Raw genomic sequence first — 17,743 nt, 5'->3', positions numbered from 1 at the left:
CATGCTGTTTCCCAGTGTGCGCTACTATTTTGTCAAGGATTTTCTGCTACAACACACATACACACTACATACACACACACACACACACACACACACACACACACACACACACACACTTCAGTAAAGAGGAGTAGATAGAAAGACACAGGGGCACAATGACAAGTATGCCCACACTTGATTTTCATTACTTACAGTTCAATCAGAGAGTCTAAATCACTGAAGACATCCCTCGGGAGTGCTTTTATATGGTTATTGGCCAAAGAACTAGGACAAGAAAGTCACATTATAACGTGGTTATTATCTTCACACCCTGTTATCCCAACGTCCCTTTAGTAAAGCTAATGATTTAAAGCGGAACTCAAAACCTCTTTAGCACATAACCTTCAATTCCTGGCTTTGATTATTGATATGGAGCAAAAGAAATGAGCTTACTTACACAAAGTGAATCCAAATATTAGGTAATAGATGCAGGAATACAATGTAGGTATGGTTTGGCCTTTATTTCTTTATTTTTAAATGTTTTTTATTGAGGTTCTCTGATTTATAATACTGTTAATGGTGGTTTCCCATGCATATAATTTCAATATGCTTTTATTTTTAAAATAAGCATTTATTTCAAGCTCTTTGCATATCTTCATTAAAACTCAGATGGCATTCCACTAGCCTCGGAATAAAAGTCAATGGGACCGGATCTCAGCTTCCTCACTGGTCTCTTTTTCTCCTGCAGGCCTGGCCCACACCCACCTTCAGGCTTCTCAACGTGCTGCTAATGCCTGGGACTCTCTGCCCCTAAAATCCTCCCACTCGCTCTCCTGCCTGTTCTTCAACTACCATCACCTCCCTCACTTCCATACATCTCCCTTCTTCACTCGGCTGGTCATCACAGCAGAAACATCATCTTGCATTTTTTGTATTGTAATTATATAATGATTTATCGGCATGTATTCTTCCTACACCTATGCAACATGAGGACATAAATATTTGTCTGTTTACAACTGTTTCCCCAAATCCTAGAACAGAGCTTGGCGGAGTAGCACTCACTTAATCTTTGTGAATGAAGCACTAAGATGAGAAATGGTTATAAAGTGAAAAATGCATCCTTATCGCAAGAAATCCCCAGATGATCCTCTAAGTGAATTTTCATTACTTATGACTTCACAATACTTATTTTATTACTTATGACTTCACAATAAAGCCTCAGCCCAAATGTTTACGAGAATATACAATCTCAGTGAACCACAATAGTAGAGTCACAATTGATGAGTGGATCAATTTCATTTTCCCATTGGCAAAGGTTGACCAGAAACCACATTTGCATTTTAGTCATAAAGTTGAAGATCTTTACAAACTTCACTCATCTACTCTATATCTTCAGTAAGGAGATTTGAATGAACACCATCAAGTCTTCCATCAACGAGTCGGGATTTTTCAATGCCCTCATTCTCCCACTGAAGAAAAAGCAAGGTGGAGGACCGTTGATGCAGAAAAATGCTGGGGTCGAGATGAAGTGTATTAAGTCTGTGATTTCCCCAGGGCTCCTGTACTAAAATGTGAGTCAGAAAAACAACTAAGCCTACCCTCACTTCCTTTTATACATTAGTATAACAGTAAACATAAGTAAATGTAAGTATGTTGGCATTGAGCACCAATCTCTGTAGAAATATATATAAAATTAGTCTTAAACCATATTGACCCATCCCATAAAAATGCTTTAATCTTTCTGGAATGATCTGAATTATGTTGCTTCAAGATACTGACAGAACCTTAGGGAGATTCCCTAGTGTCTGAATGATACCCCCTAGGTAACTATAAATAAATGTAAATACATTTATAGTCATACATTATAGTTACCTACTAGGTAACTATACATAAATGTAAATACAATTTTGTGTATTATTTTACTTTTCTTTCCCAGATCATTTATTTATACATTTTTTAAGATGTTGAAAAATAAGTTGAATATGATACTTGCCAAATATTCCCTAGAAGCTGCTTTTTGAAATTAAAAAAATGGGGTTTTGATTGGAATTTGCATACTTTCCCATCCCCATCCCATATTAATGGTAACTTTTTACAGATGACAAGAAAAAAAAATAGCTGAAAGCTAAATATTCGGCTAAAAATTGCAGCTACTTGCATGTGCTATGAGGACATGGTAAGAATATACAGATTGGTTATGGTCCAAGAAACACAGAAACTTCAACCACCATTTCAAGTATTCATTTTAGATTTCAGGAAGCCAAACAATTTAGATAGGCACTCCACCCCACTCACCTCTGTGCCTAAATGTCTCACTTTCCACTTTATTTTGTCTACAAATTCATGACACTTATTTTATTCTTGAAAGTATTTAACAGCAACAGTCCATGGGGTTTTAGAGAATGGGGTAAAAGTTCTAGATTTTAGTTCCATGTAAAAGTCCTAGATTTTAGTTCCACGTTAGCTTTAGTTTCAGGTTGCTTTGAAACCTGATGTAGGTTTCCTGATGCCTGAATGTGAGTCTAGAAAGTGTTGGAAAGTTCACAAAAAGATAAAAATCAGATACTTCATTCATACAAGCAAATGCAAAAAAAAAAAAATGAGCTTCTTGAGCACAGAAAGGAACTTAGAGAAAACCAGTATGTTCTCTCTTAGTTTCCCCAAAGTGGGAAGGTGGGAGGAAGGGTCCATTCTCTGAAAAATGAATGAAATGCTTTAATTCCCACATCCATCTCCAGCCTTGAGGAGTCAACTTTCAAATCACATGTCTTGCCCAAAAGTAGAACACAACTGGAAAATCGAGCTCAATTAGGGGCCTGTCAGTCAATGTACTGGAAAGGATGGCTTGCTGGCTCACCGGCCATTTCTCCAGACCCCAAGCAATTCCACCAGGGCACGTCAGATGGAGCGGGTGTTCCCTCTCCATCCACTCTAAATGAACCTTCAGTGGCCACAAACTTCCAGAAGAAAAACCCAGGTACATGGGATCAGGGACTGAAGACTCCAGGCCACATGGTGGCAGCGGAAATGGGCTATCCCTTCCAGTCTTCCCACCTTTACCCTTCAGGGTCCTGGCTGTCACACCCACAAACTGCCTCCAGGCACCATCTCAGTGCATTAACAGTCTTGATCCAGAGACTCACAAATGAATCTCAAAATGGATTAGCTCCCTACAGGGATGCCTCTGGACATCCAATCATTTACAATTTTATAATTCCAGAAGCAACTTCTCATTATATTCATAATAAGCAATTCACTGTCACTGTCACTGTCCTCCCGTTGTTCATTGATTTGCTCGAGCGGGCCCAGTAACATCTCCATTGGAGACTTTGTTGTAACTGTGTTTGGCATATCGAATACATCACAGGGAGCTTGCCAGGCTCTGCCGTGAGGGCGAGATACACTCGGTAGCTTGCTGGGCTCTCCGAGAGGGGCGGAGGAATTGAACTCAAATCGGCCATGTTGGCTGCATGTAAGGCAAACGCCTTACCGCTGTGCTATCTCTCCAGCCCAATAGAAAATAAATTTATCTAGCATCTGCCTGTGGCAGGCAGGCTTGAATGGTGATGGAAAAATTTTAAATAATGGTGTTGGGAAGGTATAATGGTGGTGGGATTGGTGTTGAAAGATTCAATGTAATCAATGAATGTGAACAACCTTATGAAAATAAAATTTAAAAATTAAAAAAAAAAGAATACTTGCTGGTTTAGCCCTGGGATGGGCACTGGGAGAAGAGCAGAGCTAAAGGAAAGCACACGGGCCTGCCCTCAGGGAGCTTCAAGCCTGCTGGGGACAAAACTTGCATGCATGCAATAGTACCATCCTGATTATATCTAGAGAAAAGCATCTGGCATGTGTGACATCAACAGGGAGTCTCCAGGAAGGGAGGGGGCGGGGATCAGGGATGGCTGCAAGGGGGAAAGAGAACTGAATCTGGACACTGAATTGGGAGATGTGAGCCCAGGAAACAGCATCGGGGAAAGGGAAAGAAGGCAGGAAGGCCAGGTGCTGGAGAAAGAGCACAGGAGGGAGGGTGCTTGCCTCACACGTGGCCAACCCAGGTTCGATCCCCGGAATTCCACTTATGGTCTCCTGAGCATTGCCAGGACTAATTCATGAGTGCAGATCCAGAAGTAAGCCCCGAGCATCGCTGGGTGTGGCCCCAAAATTATAAGTAAATAAATCACTGTCACTGTCACTGTCCTGCCGTTGTTCATCGATTTGCTCGAACGGGCCTAGTAACATTGTGAGACTTGTTACTGTGTTTGGCATATCGAATACGTCACGGGGAGCTTGCCAGGCTTTGCCGTGTGGGCGAGATACTCTCCCTAGATTGCCGGGCTCTCTGAGAGGGGCGAAGGAATCTAACTCGGGTCGGTCATGTTGGCAGCATGCAAGGCAAGTGCCCTACCGCTGTGCTATCGCAAATAAATAAATAAAATAAGGGGGGAACACCTACAATGGAATGAGATGGTATGCACAGGGATGGCAGAAAGCTCAGGGTTCTGAAACCATCTAGAGAAATAGGCTGGAGAACTAGAGGGTGAGGGAGGGGCCAGTAGGTGTGAGCCTAGTAGGATTCACTAGGACAACCAGATGAGCTATAATGAAAGCCTTCTGTGCCCCCAACACACTCGGACCCCAAGCACAGGGCTCTATGTTCCTTCTGTTTGAGCTCCCTCACAGAAAGGTGGGTCTCCTACACTCAGACACAGGAGACATCTGGATGGTGGTGTATGCAATGCACAGGCATGCACACACACAAAATGGGCACAACAGCATGAGCATGTGGGCACAATACTAGCAAATATGCATGTACAACCCAAATGATCATGCCCAGTCTCAGGTGCCAAAGGACCTTAGTCATTCAGTCCAAAGCAAGTTGCCAACCTGGCTAACCCCGTCACATGGTTGTGCCACCAGGTAAATCAATCACCTGCACCCTTTGTTCAGAACCGTAGACTCTCCTTCCTGACTCTGAGAATGGGATTCGTCTCTCCAGATATACACGGCTGTCTTCTTAGCAGATCCTGCCTTGCCACCCAAACCTCCAGGGGTACCCAGCAGTTCATAAAAAAAAGTTGAGAACACGTGGAGGGAGGGGATGCTATTGTTCTTTCAGCTGCTCCTATATGGACAAGGGTGACAGCAGCACTAACCACACCTGAGCAGAGGTCATGGCTGATGGGCTGGATACTTTGCAAGCAGGCAGGAGGCTACCCCATGCAGCAATCCTGTGAGTTGAGGACAACCGTCCTTCTTTTAAGGATGAGGAGACTAAGACCCAAAATGACTCAGCAATCTAAACAAATGATGGCTAGGAGAGCCATAAATGCGGGTCAACGGGACTCTGGTGAAAATCCTTGACCTCTCTAAGAGAATGTGGGGATGTGCGTCGAGGGTGAAGCTGAGATGTCAGCAAGGCTTCAGTGAGAAGCGAGACAGCCAGAGCCATGAGGCCAGTGGGAGTCTGTTGCTCTCTGGGACCGCAGGTGCTGCTCTCCGTGTTTCCAATTCCGTTTTGACGGAACACAGGCCGACAAGGGAGACCCAAATACAGACTGTCTCTTGAGCAAATGGGACTGGGCTCCTGACTCATAAATTGTCCCTGGCTCATCAATCCTACCAATTTTCGCATTTTCATAAACACGAACGCTAGTTTCTCCAGTTTTCTAAATTGGCTAAGTGTATGTACTTGCTTCATCCTGATATGACAATTCAAATCAATTTGTTTCAACTTTTTTTTCCTCCAGAAAGCTATTAAAGAACCCAGAGAGCTTATCTTAAGCTGTAGATTAATCCAACATAAAAGCGGGGTTGTGGGGAGGGGGGAAGCTATTTGCATTCAAATGAGAGAAAACACCTAAAAAATGTCTCTATTCCATTTTGTCCTGATTGTGACCCTATGTTCAGGATTTGGCAATGAGTCTAGCAAGCTTCACTCTCCAAATCTGTTTAGCAAAGAAAATATAGGGGCCAGAGCGATAGTGCAGCAGGTAGGGCATTTCTCTTGTATTCAATCCTCAAGCACTGCCAGGAGTAATTACTGAGTGCAGAGATACGAGTAACCCCTGAGCATCATTGGGTGTGACCCAAATGGCAAAAAAAAATGAGGGTGCACATTTGATTCTGTAAGATAGAGAGGGGGAAGTACAGGAAGCCCATTCCTGCACACAGCAGGAGTTTCCTTCCCACCTCCTCAAAGCCCCAGACACTTGGCCCTCACCGAGCAGAGAGATTCCTGGATCACATGCGTTCTGTGGTCCAAACAGCATTTCACAATGGTGGAAAATATAATAAAGCGAGTGGTCACAACCATGAAGCAGCTGATATTTGGCTCAGTAATGCACTGTATGTACAAAAGCTCCCCGCTAGGATTCAGCATCCCATCTCCGAGGGCAGCAGGCTGTACTGATAAAGTCACTACGCTCACAGTCTATGGCATTCACAGCCCCTAATGACACATTTCTCAGACCCTATCCCCATCTCCCAAGCAAAGCTTGACTTTTATCACAATGGGTGGGAATCTGACTGGCAACATAGAAACCTCATGGGCAAGCCCCATGAATGAATCACCCGCAGAAAATGTCACCTTATGAACATATAGTCAAGAACATACAGTCTCACACAGAGAGACACCAGAAAGTGATTCTGACTCCGTGCATGCAAAAAAGTCACAATACTCTTCTAGGACTTACAGGTGAGTCAGGTCCCGGAGGCCACGAAAAGCATTTCTTGAGATGGTTTCTATTTTGTTCCCTTCAATGAACCTAAGAAGAACAGCAGTATTATTAAATTTCCCATCAAAAATGATACTGCCAACGAATGTAGACTATAGATCAAACACAATGGCCACTCAATGCCTCTAGTACAAACTGCAACACCCAAAAGGAAAAAGAGAACAAAAGGGAATGCTCTGCTTCAAATGGGATGGAGTGGGGGGGGGAGGGTGATGGGGTGGGGGTGGTGGGAGGGATATTGGGATCAGTGGTGGTGGAAAATGGGCACTGGTGGAGGGATGGGTACTTGATCACTGTATAACTGAAACCCAAGCACAAAAATTTGTAAGTCTACAACTGTACCTCATGGTGTTTCACTAATAAAATTTTTTTAAAAAAATTAAAATAAAAAAGAAAGAAAAAGAAAAGATACTGCCTTTGAATTTTTTTCAATGCCAGTGATAGAACCCAGGGATCTACATATGCAAGGGAAATGCTCTACTGTATACCCTTAGTCCCTCAGGATAAAATCTACGGGTATTTATGACTTTAAAAATGCAAGTCTGGGTTAGAGAAATATTACATGGGGCAAAAAGCATTTGCCTTGCATGCAGCTGACTATGATTCCTGGCACCATATATTGGCCCCTGACCACTGTCAGGAGCAATCCCTGAGTACAGCGTCAGGATTAACTGCTGAACACCACTGGCTGTGGCACAAATCCTCTCTAAAACAATCATCTCTGAAGACAAGGTGAGATCCCACATGGGAGCAGGTGTGTGCAGGGCATGTGGAGGATGTGTGCTGGGTGTGAGCAGGACATGTGCAGGGCATGCACAGGGTGTGCTTTGGGTGTATTCTGGGCATGTAAAGGGAGTGTTCTGGGTATATTCTGGGTATGCATTCTGCACGTGCAGGGTGTGTGCAGAGTGTGTGCTGGACATGTGCAGGACATGGGGAACTGAGTATTTTCTGGGCATGTGCAGGGTGTGTGCTGGGCATGCGCAGGGCATGTTCTGAGCATGTGCTGGGATATGTAGGGCATGTGCTGGGTGTACGCTGGGTATATACACCATGCACATAGTATGTTCTCTACATGCCTTTCAGAAGCAACAGGGAAGACTTTAAGTTCAGAATGGCAATGAGAGCACAAGCACCTGAAAGGATGAAAATGAAGATACCGGACCATGAAGCCATGGTATAGAGGTTTGCATGTTTTAATCTCCAGTGCCAAATATGGTCCCCCAAACACTGCCTGGGCATACTCCTTAGCACAGAGCTAAGAGGGTCTTCCTAGTACTACCAAGTATGACCCACTATATCCCAGCCCCCGCCCAAATAAGAAGAAAGGCACAAAAGTAAGACATTCTCCCATCTCTGCAAGACTGGAATGCTTCCAAATATTTTCATCACTCAAACCTTGGTCCATCTCACAGAACTTGAGTATTAACATTTGGTTAATATCATTGTCCCTTGGGGGAAAAACCCATTGGTTTATCTCTATGCTGAAGTATTTGCTAAGAGAAGTTCTATTAAGCTTTGGCTTCCAGCAAACTTGAGTTCATCATATCCTACATAGTCTAATCTCTGAACAAAAGAGTGATGAGGCAGGGGTATTCTCAAGATGCTTAAGCTGGCAAGAAAAAGGAAATACAGTGAGATTAAATATAAGCCAAACTTATTTCCCTAACATAAACTAAAATATTTCAGAGCTGGACCATACAATTGTGCAATAGTAATTCTGGCCACGATCTAAGTCTTTATGGGAAATACACAGAGTGCATGCACTCCAACTACTCCCAAGGATCACAGAGGAATAATTTTCATTTATACATACCATTATATCAAATGTAAGATGCTCCTTTGACGAGAAGGTCCAAGAGAGAAGCTCTGCAACCCAATGCTATTAGTGAAGCAGTTTTGTTTCCCTTAAATGTTGTGGGATCATATGTAACAATGCTGAGGAATCCCTTACAGGGTCAGGGGTCAAACCCAGGGTCTCACACAAGCTAAAAATTTTCTCTGCTATACCAGGCACATTTCTGGCCCTCATTCTTATGTTGAGAACTTTCTGATGATTGTTTGTTAAAAAAAATCAGGGATCTGGGGCAGAAAGATAGCATAGTGTAAGATAAGATGCTCACACACAGATGACCTGGGTTCATTCCCTGGCACTGCATATGGTCCCCTGAGCTGCACCAGGAATGGTCACAGAGCACAGAGCCAGGAGTAAGCCCTGAGAACACCGGGATGTGGTCCAAAACCCACACGCAAAATCAGGGGTATCACCATAGCCATGCCACTGGACCCTGCGCCAGGCTGTTTCATTCAGGGCTCCCCAAAGGGAGCAGGTGAGAGCCCTCCCCACCACAAGGGACCCAGCCCCGGGAACCGAAAACCTCCACAATCCAACTGCCGCAATGTTCAAGGCTGTTCCCCACAAGTTCGGGCTGACCCTCACACGCGAGTGAATGTATTCCTGGACCGCACAGTCACATTTGCAGAATGCAACATACCATAAGACACTCCCTACCCATTCTCCAAGAGTACCACACCACATTTGATCGGGTTCAAATAGTAGGCAACCAATCATAGAGGAAAAAAAAAATATATATATATATATATTCAGATATATATACGAAAGTTCACATCACTCAACCTTTAACATGTTAGTGATATACTAAAGAAGGTCTTAATGGCCCCTGCCAAAATAGAACAATCTTCATACTATTTCCTTTATGAATACTTTTTTTGTAGCATTTTCAGCACTTTTTCACAACAAACAATACCAAATATATTATTTCGGTTGTGCTTTGGAACAGGGATTGAAGCTTGGGATGAGAACATCCCAAATATGGTGGTGGGAAGGTATAATGGTGGTGGGATTGGTGTTTAAATATTAAATGTAATCAAATTTTGTGAACTACCTTATAAAATAAATTTTTTTTAAAAATCAGGGGCATATTTAGTAGTAGGTTTTTGTTGTTGTTATTGTTATTTAATCTTTTTATTAAATCACCATGAGATAAACAGTTACAAAGTTGTCCATGACTGGGTTTCAGTCATACATGTAATAGGGTATTGTCATATGGGTTTGTCATATTCAATGACAAACCTATAGGTTTTTCTTTAAAGTGATTCCAGCTCAGGGCTGGAGAGATAGTACAGTGGGAAGGGTGTTTGCCTTGCATGCTGCCAACATGGGTTTGATCGTTGACATACCATTTGGTCCCCCCAAGCACCACCAGAAGTAATTCCTGAGTGTAAATCCAAGAGTAGCCCCTGAGCATTGCCGGGTATGACCCAACAAAACAAAAATTAAAATAAAATAATAAAATAAAGTGATTCCAGCCCAATAACCTGGACAGGAGATGAACTGCTCATAAGAAAAGTGGAAGCTTGACACTGACCACCTCCATCAGTTGCTCAGACAGAGGCAGTTGTCCAGTCACACTGGTCTTTGCATGTCCCGTGCACTACAGAGTATTATGAGGGAACGCATGGTATGTGTACTCTGCAGAAAGGAGCCACAGAGACAGATTTCTCGAGGACATAAAAACACAGAGTGCTTCCTTAGATGCTGACAAGCTCAGTAGGAAGACAAACACCTACATGAAAGCTACAAAGAAGAAAGAAAGTCAAGCCAACTCAAGTCCAAAGATGGACATTCCATCTGATACTAGGATTAACTACCATCCAACAGGGATGAAAGATGGGTGGGGAGTATGAAAATGGGTAGGGCAGAAATTCAAACAGAGTTCGTGGCTAGGGCAAAACGAAACACCCTGCACATCTATAAATGGAAAATAGGGATGGGGGTTCCTAAAAAATAAATAAAGTTGACCCTCAGTAGCTACTAAAAAATGTAACAAGGGCAGCTGAATGAAAGAAGCTAACGATGGAGGCCAGGGATGGAGCGCATGGGAAAGTGCCTGCCTTTCCACTGTGTGAGGCGCTGGGTTGGATCCCTAGACCTGCCAATAAATAAATATATCATAAATAAAACCCTAACATTGTCTCCCCTCTATGGAGACTTTATTTAAAAATAAGTAATTCTCAGCATCCTTCAACTCTATTGCTGTCTGATCAGCAAATCCCTACCTAGTTACAGGAGGTAAAAGTGTCCGTTGCGATTTCCAATTATGCTTACCACACGACAAATTAAATGTCAGCAAAGAGTGAGTATCTTTCCTTCTCTGTCTCCTTTATCCACAAGTAAACTCTGAAAGGTCAGTGCTAAAAAAAGAACAGAGTTTTCTCCACACAGAGCTCTGAGCTGCTGTTCCAGCTGGAAAGCACTCGAGTCATTCACTGCCATGCGATTGCCAGTGAACAGACAAAACACAAAAACTCACAGGTACTCAAGATGAAAAAGTCCAGCGAAAGCATCATCCCGGATGACTGTGAACGAGTTAGAATTCAGCAATCTGGAAATAAAAGAGAGATTTCAATGCAAAGACATGGCATTTGTTTCACAAGAGGAAGCCTTTTTTGTAGCTTGAGGGTGGGGGTCCAGAATGGTGCTCAGGGTATCTGAGGAGGCCCCTTCAGTGGTTCTTGGGCAACTGGGTGATTGGTTCCATGCTGGAGTCGGCGTATGTGGTTCTGCTGGGGCCCTGTTGGTGCTAGGGACTACCTGGGCCACCTCAATGGTTCTTGGGGGCGACTCAAGGTCCACACCTGGTGGTGCTTGGGGGTCCATATAATGTGTAGGACTGAACTGCAGTTGGCTGCATGCAAGGCATGAGTCCTAACCCCTGTAATATCCCCCACCCCCGCTCTCATTTTTGTTTCTTTCTTTTTTTCCAATGCTCTCATCCCTGACAACCATGGGTCTTCTTGGCCCAAGACTGGCCTGTTAGGTACCCAGCCCAGTTCAAAGATGCTGATGGACATTGCCAAGTTGATCCCCTCTGTTCATATTTTGGGGTTATCCATGCTACTCTACTCTTTTCCCCTATTTGTCTCCATAAATATAACCTTGTAGCTGTTATTTCAAAACATTCAAGTATTCAACGCAACTCAAGAGTCAGAAAATGTTTTTCAAACACCTGCAATCACAAAGATGCCTGAGAAGTTCTAGTCCATCAAAGATGTTAGAGAAGTTTTGAACCCATAGAAGTTAAGTGACTTGACAAAAATCACACAACTGAGACAAAATGTGTATTTATATTTATACAACTTCCTCATGAAACAAAATTCAAGTGCTAAGAAACTTACAGAAGTTTCTTTTGCCACAAAATTTCAAAATGCAACACCACTAAATTTTGTTACAGACTTATGAATTCTCCATAACTGCCAAGTAGGTCTACTTGGTAAAAGACCTAGAGTCATATTACTATCAGGTGGAAAGTATATTTTAGTAGACCTACAATTCTGAAGAAATATCAGTGTTTAAAGGTTCAGCATAAGTTTGTATGTAGGCACATAACCTTAAAGAAGAATCTCAACAGTGAATTTCTGTAAGATAAACAGATCTCCTGTGTCTCCCTATTTTTCTGTTTTGGGTGGCTTGTTTTAATTTTGTTGTCATCTCCAATTACAGAAGCCAATCAAGAGAATAACTTACAGGCTCACAACTCTGCCTGACCAAGATTAGCTCCTGAAAACTGTCCTTTGAATATCAGCAAACATGCACCACACAGACCTCAGAGCACAACTCAAAGGGGATCTGGGATGCAGAGTTACTCAGTGTATGAGCTTAGCAATCTGGGTTAGGGGTGAATTCAGGCTATCATTCCCTCTAGTCAATTTTTCTCAATCATTAAATGGAGAAATAAAGATACCGCTCTGGAGCCAGAGACACGAGCAGGTGTGGTGCATGCCTTGCATGCCGCTAACCCTGATTCAATCCCTGGCACTGTATAGGGTCCCCCAAGCAACCCAAAGAGTGAGCCCTGAGCACAGAACCAAGGATAAGCCCTGAGCACCACTGGGTGTGGACCCCAAACCAAAAAACAGACATAAGAAAGAATTTCTTTTTTAAATCCCACCCATGTTAAATCAAACAATGCCTGTAAGTACATAGTAGGCTGCCTGATGAGGTAAGCTAGACATACCCTTTTTCCAATGCAACACTGAAATTAAAAAACAGGCTTTCTTTTAAAGGGGATGGGGGAGGGGGGTTTAGGGCAATGGTTCATGTAGGTGAACGTCTCTGGTAGATATAATTATGTCGTAGTTGCTGGATACAGGAGCTGGTCCCTAGACCCTTTTTTGAGAAATCACCGTCACTGTCACTGTCCTCCTGTTGTTCATCAATTTTGCTCGAGCGGGCCCAGTAACATCTCCATTGTGACAATTGTTACTGTGTTTGGCATATTGAATACATCAAGAACATCTTTTTTCTTTCTTTTTGGTTTTTTCGGTCACACCCAGCAATGCTCAGGGGTTACACCTGGCTCTGTGTGCAGGAATTTCTCCTGGCAGTGCTTGGGGAACTATATGGGATGCCAGGGATTGAACCTTGGTCAGCCGTGTGCAAGGCAAATGCCCTACCTGCTATACTATCACTCCGACCCCAAGAACATCTTTTTGATGAAGGAGAAGACACAGCAAGGAGCCTCCAGACAAAGCTTGGAGGGGCCCTACAGGTCCTATGAGCAATAAGATTAGCTGTGGTTTGTTTAAAATACTTGGACATCTTAGTAGGGTAATGGACTGGGGGATAGCTCAAGGGCTGGAGGCCTAAGCCCCCAATTCCATTCCCGCCCCACTATAGCACAGGTTGGTCTCTACTACACCCAAGCATGGAACCATCTGATCTCGTTGGTGCATAATGCTGAGGACTGGCAACTGAGCATTGCTTGAAATCACCCCACCCCTCCACACACAAAAAAGAAGAACCAGTATCAAAGATGTAGGTATGAGGCACCACGACACCCATTTCCTAGAGCACACACACACACCATACATCCCATACTCACAGCAGTTGTAGAGAAGGTAGGTGGGAAAACATTCGGTCTTTGATTTCCAAGAAGGTTCCATTGACCAGGCTCCTACGGACAAAATTGGAAAAAAATAAGGCCCAGGTTTGTTTCAGGAGCAGGCGAGGCAGTGGGTCTGCCCGTCTCCACACAGGACACATGGAGGGTTGGCGAGGGCATCTCAGGGTCAGGAGCCAGAAGAGACTGGACCCCTATCCATTTTATTTGACTTCAGCTTGGACCGCCATGCTCCTGGCTTCATGCAGGTGATCTAAGCCCATTCATGTCCAGTCCCTGCCCTCCTGTCCTCAAGAGCAGGAGGCCCCAGCTAAAATGGATTGGGATTGTGGTTTCACTTGCCGGGGATGATGTTGGTGCAGATGTGACATTCATGTTGGCCCATGAAACTCTGGGGTAGGATTAAGAGTACAACCCTGCGAGTTGCTCAGTGCATGTGTGATGGAATGTACCCAGGAAACCTGGGGGTGCCCCCTGAACCCATGTGTGTGTGTGTGTGTGTGTGTGTGTGTGTGTGTGTTTGTGTGGAAACTTGACAGAAGGTAGGGACATCTGCCAGGCAGAACTGCTAACGTGGAGCAAAGAGCTGAGCTCTCTGTACCCTCCGGACCCCTGTCCTTTCAGTCACACAGAATGTTGCCGAATTCTTTCCCAGAACCTGCCTGTCCCGAAAGCAGCTGCAGGTCCGAAGATGTAGCTAACAGGGAAATTCTCCTTTCTGGAATCCTCCATGGCATCTGACTTAGCAATATGAGCCATCAGAGAGGCTCCGGCCAGAGGCTCCTGACTTTTTAGAAATTCCAAGGGGAACCTTCCAGTTTGGCTTCTGGGAGGCATGGGAGAAAGGGCTCTGAGCTGGGTACTCCGTGCCCCGCTGCCTGCTGCCAGACTGGACATCTCCGCAGCAGGCTGGCCTGGAACTAGAGAGTCATTCCAGCAGAGAATGTTTCCCAGCAGCAGCGCTGGGGCCTGGGGCCCCTCCATGGCCATTAGGGGAGCTGGTGATTTGGCCTGCGGGGCTCACAGAGGGCAGGAAGAGACCAGACTGGGAGCAAATGGGGAGGAAAAAAAAAAAACCAGGGCACCCTCTCCTGTCCATTCCAGCCCTGGAAAAGCCGAGTGGGGTGTGGGGTGGCAAGAAGCCTTCCAGCACTTACAGCTGCACCCCCGCCCCCACCCGGCGCTATCCGTTTCTCCTGCTCCTCTTGTCCAGAACACACGGCAGCCCCCCAGTCCAAAAGCAGCTTCCATACCTGAGCTATGGAGAGGTGGGGAGACGTGGAGGGTTGGAGACCCCAGAGGTGGACACAGGCCTCATCCCTTCCCAGTTGGCCTCTCTCTCCACATACCCCCCCTACAGCCTCTCAAACTTTAATGCACCCCCCAAACCGCGGAGGGAGTCTGAGGCAGACTCCCCGGCCCCACTCGAGCGTCATTCAGCCTGCGGGAGGGGTGGGCTGGTGATGTGCGTCCGCACCAGCGCCCCCAGGTGGGTCCCGTGCAGGTGGCCGGCGGGCCCCACTTGGAGAAACACTGCCACGGAGACTTGTCCCGGGTCCCAGGCGCTCGGGGGGACCCTCCATCCTCCCTGGGGAGGAGCGGGGGCTGAGTCTGCATCCATCCACGACCCTGGGCGCTCACCCCCACCCATCCCCACCCCCTCCCCCCCCACACACACACACCCCGCATCCTTCCCATCCTGTCCCGAAGCGGCCGCCGGGGAGCGGGGGTCCCGGGCGCGGCGTCCCGGCGCGGGGCGCGCGGCGCGAGGGGTTCCCACTCACTCACAGGGAGCTGATGTCGCCGGGCACGGTTCGGGGCACCCAGGAGGAGCCCACGCAGATGATGGACTCCTTGGTACAGCTGCAAGTGGCGGGGCAGCGCGCCAGGCGCCTCACCTGCGCGCCGGGGACCAGCAGGCATGCGGCGCCCAGCAGCAGCAGCAGCAGCCGGCCCGGCGCCCCTGCACGGCCGCCCCTCGGCAGCGCCATGCCCGGTGCCCCCCGCTGCAGACGCGGGCGCCGCTCCCGCTCGGCCGCCGCCGCCGCCGCCGCCGCTGCTGGCGAGGACGCGGGCGCCGCGGGTGTGGGAGGCCGAGCCGCAGCCGAGCAGCATGCTGCCCGCCACCCCCCTCGGCGCGCCCCCACCCGAGCCCGGGCTGCCGGGCGCCCGCCGCACCCGCGCCCGCCTGACATCAGCGCCCGCGCCCGCAGCCCTCTCTGGCCAATGGGAGGGGGCCTGGCACCGCCCCGGCCGCGCCCCCCCGGGCCCCTCGGGGGGCTCCCCGCGGGGCGCGGGGAAAAAGTTGGGTGACCTTGGGGGGAGGGGCCGGCCTGGGCCGGGACCCTCTCCACGGAGAGTAGGAGTGGGGAGGGGGGGTCCCGACTGAGCGATGAGCAGGCGTCCGTCCGTGGGGACGGTGGGGAGACACCCCCTGCAGGCCCTCCAGCCGCCCAGAATTAGCAGGCACGGGGACTGGGCTTCTCTGAGCCGGGCCAAAACGGGAATCCACCGGCTACCTCTCCCCCACGCCCCCTCCCCCCCCCCCCCCCCCCCAAAGTAAGACTGGAGGAACTGGAGAGGCAAGATTTGGGGCATGCATGCAAGAGAAGAAATGAAGGGAGGTTGTTTGGCAGCAGGCTGTGGGGCTTGACCCCATCCGGGTTACTGACGCCCACCCTTTTCCCCTCCCCAGGGAATGCAGAGGGGAATGTGGTCACAGCAGCTGGCCTGGGGAGGGGTGAGCCGCCAGGGGCTCCTGTAGAGCTGAAGCACCCGGTCAGGTTTTCTTCTCTGAGTTTCCTCCCTGGCTACCCCACCCACCCCATTAAAGCGCAGGCATCTTCTTCACCCATGAGGGTCTGGGCGCAATCGCTCTGGACACTGCACAGTTCCACTTCTCCTAACCCTTTGAGGCAGGTCCTAATTAAATCCCTGATTTACCCACGAGGAAGCTGACGCATGAGAGAAGTAGACTCTCCCCCAACCCCAACTGAATGGCGGTCCTCCTGGGAATGGATGGGAAGAGATGAAGGGTGGGAGCCTGGGATGGACGCAGGAACTACGGCTCCATCCGCACCACTGGCCAGTTGAGCTTGAATCTTCCACAAAGTAGTGTTCACTGGGAAAATCGGAGACAACGGTCAAAGCAGAATCAAAATAAAGTCTAACAGCCCTGAACTGCTCCCAATGGGAATCAGGGTCCCTGGAGGATCAGGTTGTTAGGTCAAGCTCCTAAGTAAGGAAACATTTCATCTGGTAAGATCGACCCCAGAAAGACAGACCCCCATGCAAAGCTTATTCCTGTGGGAGTCATTAATCCTCTGAGCACACCCTGAATTGGCCTCTGGGAGAGAAGACCAGAAACAGTCTCTCTGCTCTAGGAAAGTGAAGTCTAGCTAGGCAGAGAGCCCAGAAGAAGAAAGTCCACGTGACTCCATGCAGTCACCGATGAAAGGGGACTGGAAATTGAGTTTGTGGTAGGCAGCTTCAAGGAGGAGCTGAACATCCACTGCATTCATTATTGGTCCCTCACCCAGGACTGAGGTGAACCGGTCTATGTTTATTACCAGCTCACCTCTGCCTCACAAGTGGGATCTTCCCATTTTACAAATGGGAAACTTATTTTCCTTTTCCTTTTCTTTTTTTCTAACTTCTCACCCAAGGTCACCCGGGATATAGTCAGGAGGATCCTGCTCACAAACTGTCTGCTGGGTCTAGTTTTCACAAGTGAATTTTGGCTTCATGTTAGGGATGGGTGAGGAAGACGCAAGTGTGTGTTGGGGGTTGGGAGGGGGAGATGCTGTGCTTGAAAGTTGGACTGGAGAGACATGGGCTACTGCTTTAAAGAGGAGGTGAGGATGAGTGAAGGGAGGAGCAAGGGTGAGAAGGGAAATTCTGGTGTAGATCTGACCCTCTTTGGGACAAGGCATCCCAGTCTTGTCCTTACTAACAGGAGCAAGTTATCACCTCCCTGTAAGCTTTGCTTTCTTTGCCTGTAAAACAGGAGATAGTTGTATTCACTGTTGGCACGACATGTTGGCATGAAGGTCAAGCTCCTATGTGATAAGTGGCATGTAGGAGGCACTGCAGACAGGCAGT

The 17,743-nt window shown here is 47.1% G+C and overlaps 1 protein-coding gene across 1 annotated transcript in view; it reads right to left on the bottom strand.

Annotated features, from left to right (window-relative positions):
- The window catches only part of LGI2 (leucine rich repeat LGI family member 2), a 30,220-nt gene extending 14,432 nt beyond the window's left edge, over positions 1-15,788 (bottom strand). The window contains exons 1-5 of the mRNA XM_056125542.1: positions 15,431-15,788; positions 13,625-13,696; positions 11,054-11,125; positions 6,678-6,749; positions 193-264 (exon numbers count right to left, since the gene is read on the bottom strand). Of these exons, the coding sequence (XP_055981517.1) occupies positions 193-264; positions 6,678-6,749; positions 11,054-11,125; positions 13,625-13,696; positions 15,431-15,633 (491 nt within the window). The 5' untranslated portion in view covers positions 15,634-15,788. The remainder of the gene's footprint in view (positions 1-192; positions 265-6,677; positions 6,750-11,053; positions 11,126-13,624; positions 13,697-15,430) is intronic.
- Positions 15,789-17,743: the final 1,955 nt, after the last annotated feature.

The sequence above is a fragment of the Sorex fumeus genome, unplaced genomic scaffold (assembly GCF_029834395.1).
Source record: "Sorex fumeus unplaced genomic scaffold, SorFum_2.1 ptg000055l, whole genome shotgun sequence".
Classification (NCBI taxonomy): Eukaryota; Metazoa; Chordata; class Mammalia; order Eulipotyphla; family Soricidae; genus Sorex; species Sorex fumeus.
Note: the sequence above shows the minus strand (reverse complement) of the source record. Positions and strands in the feature narration are given on the sequence as shown.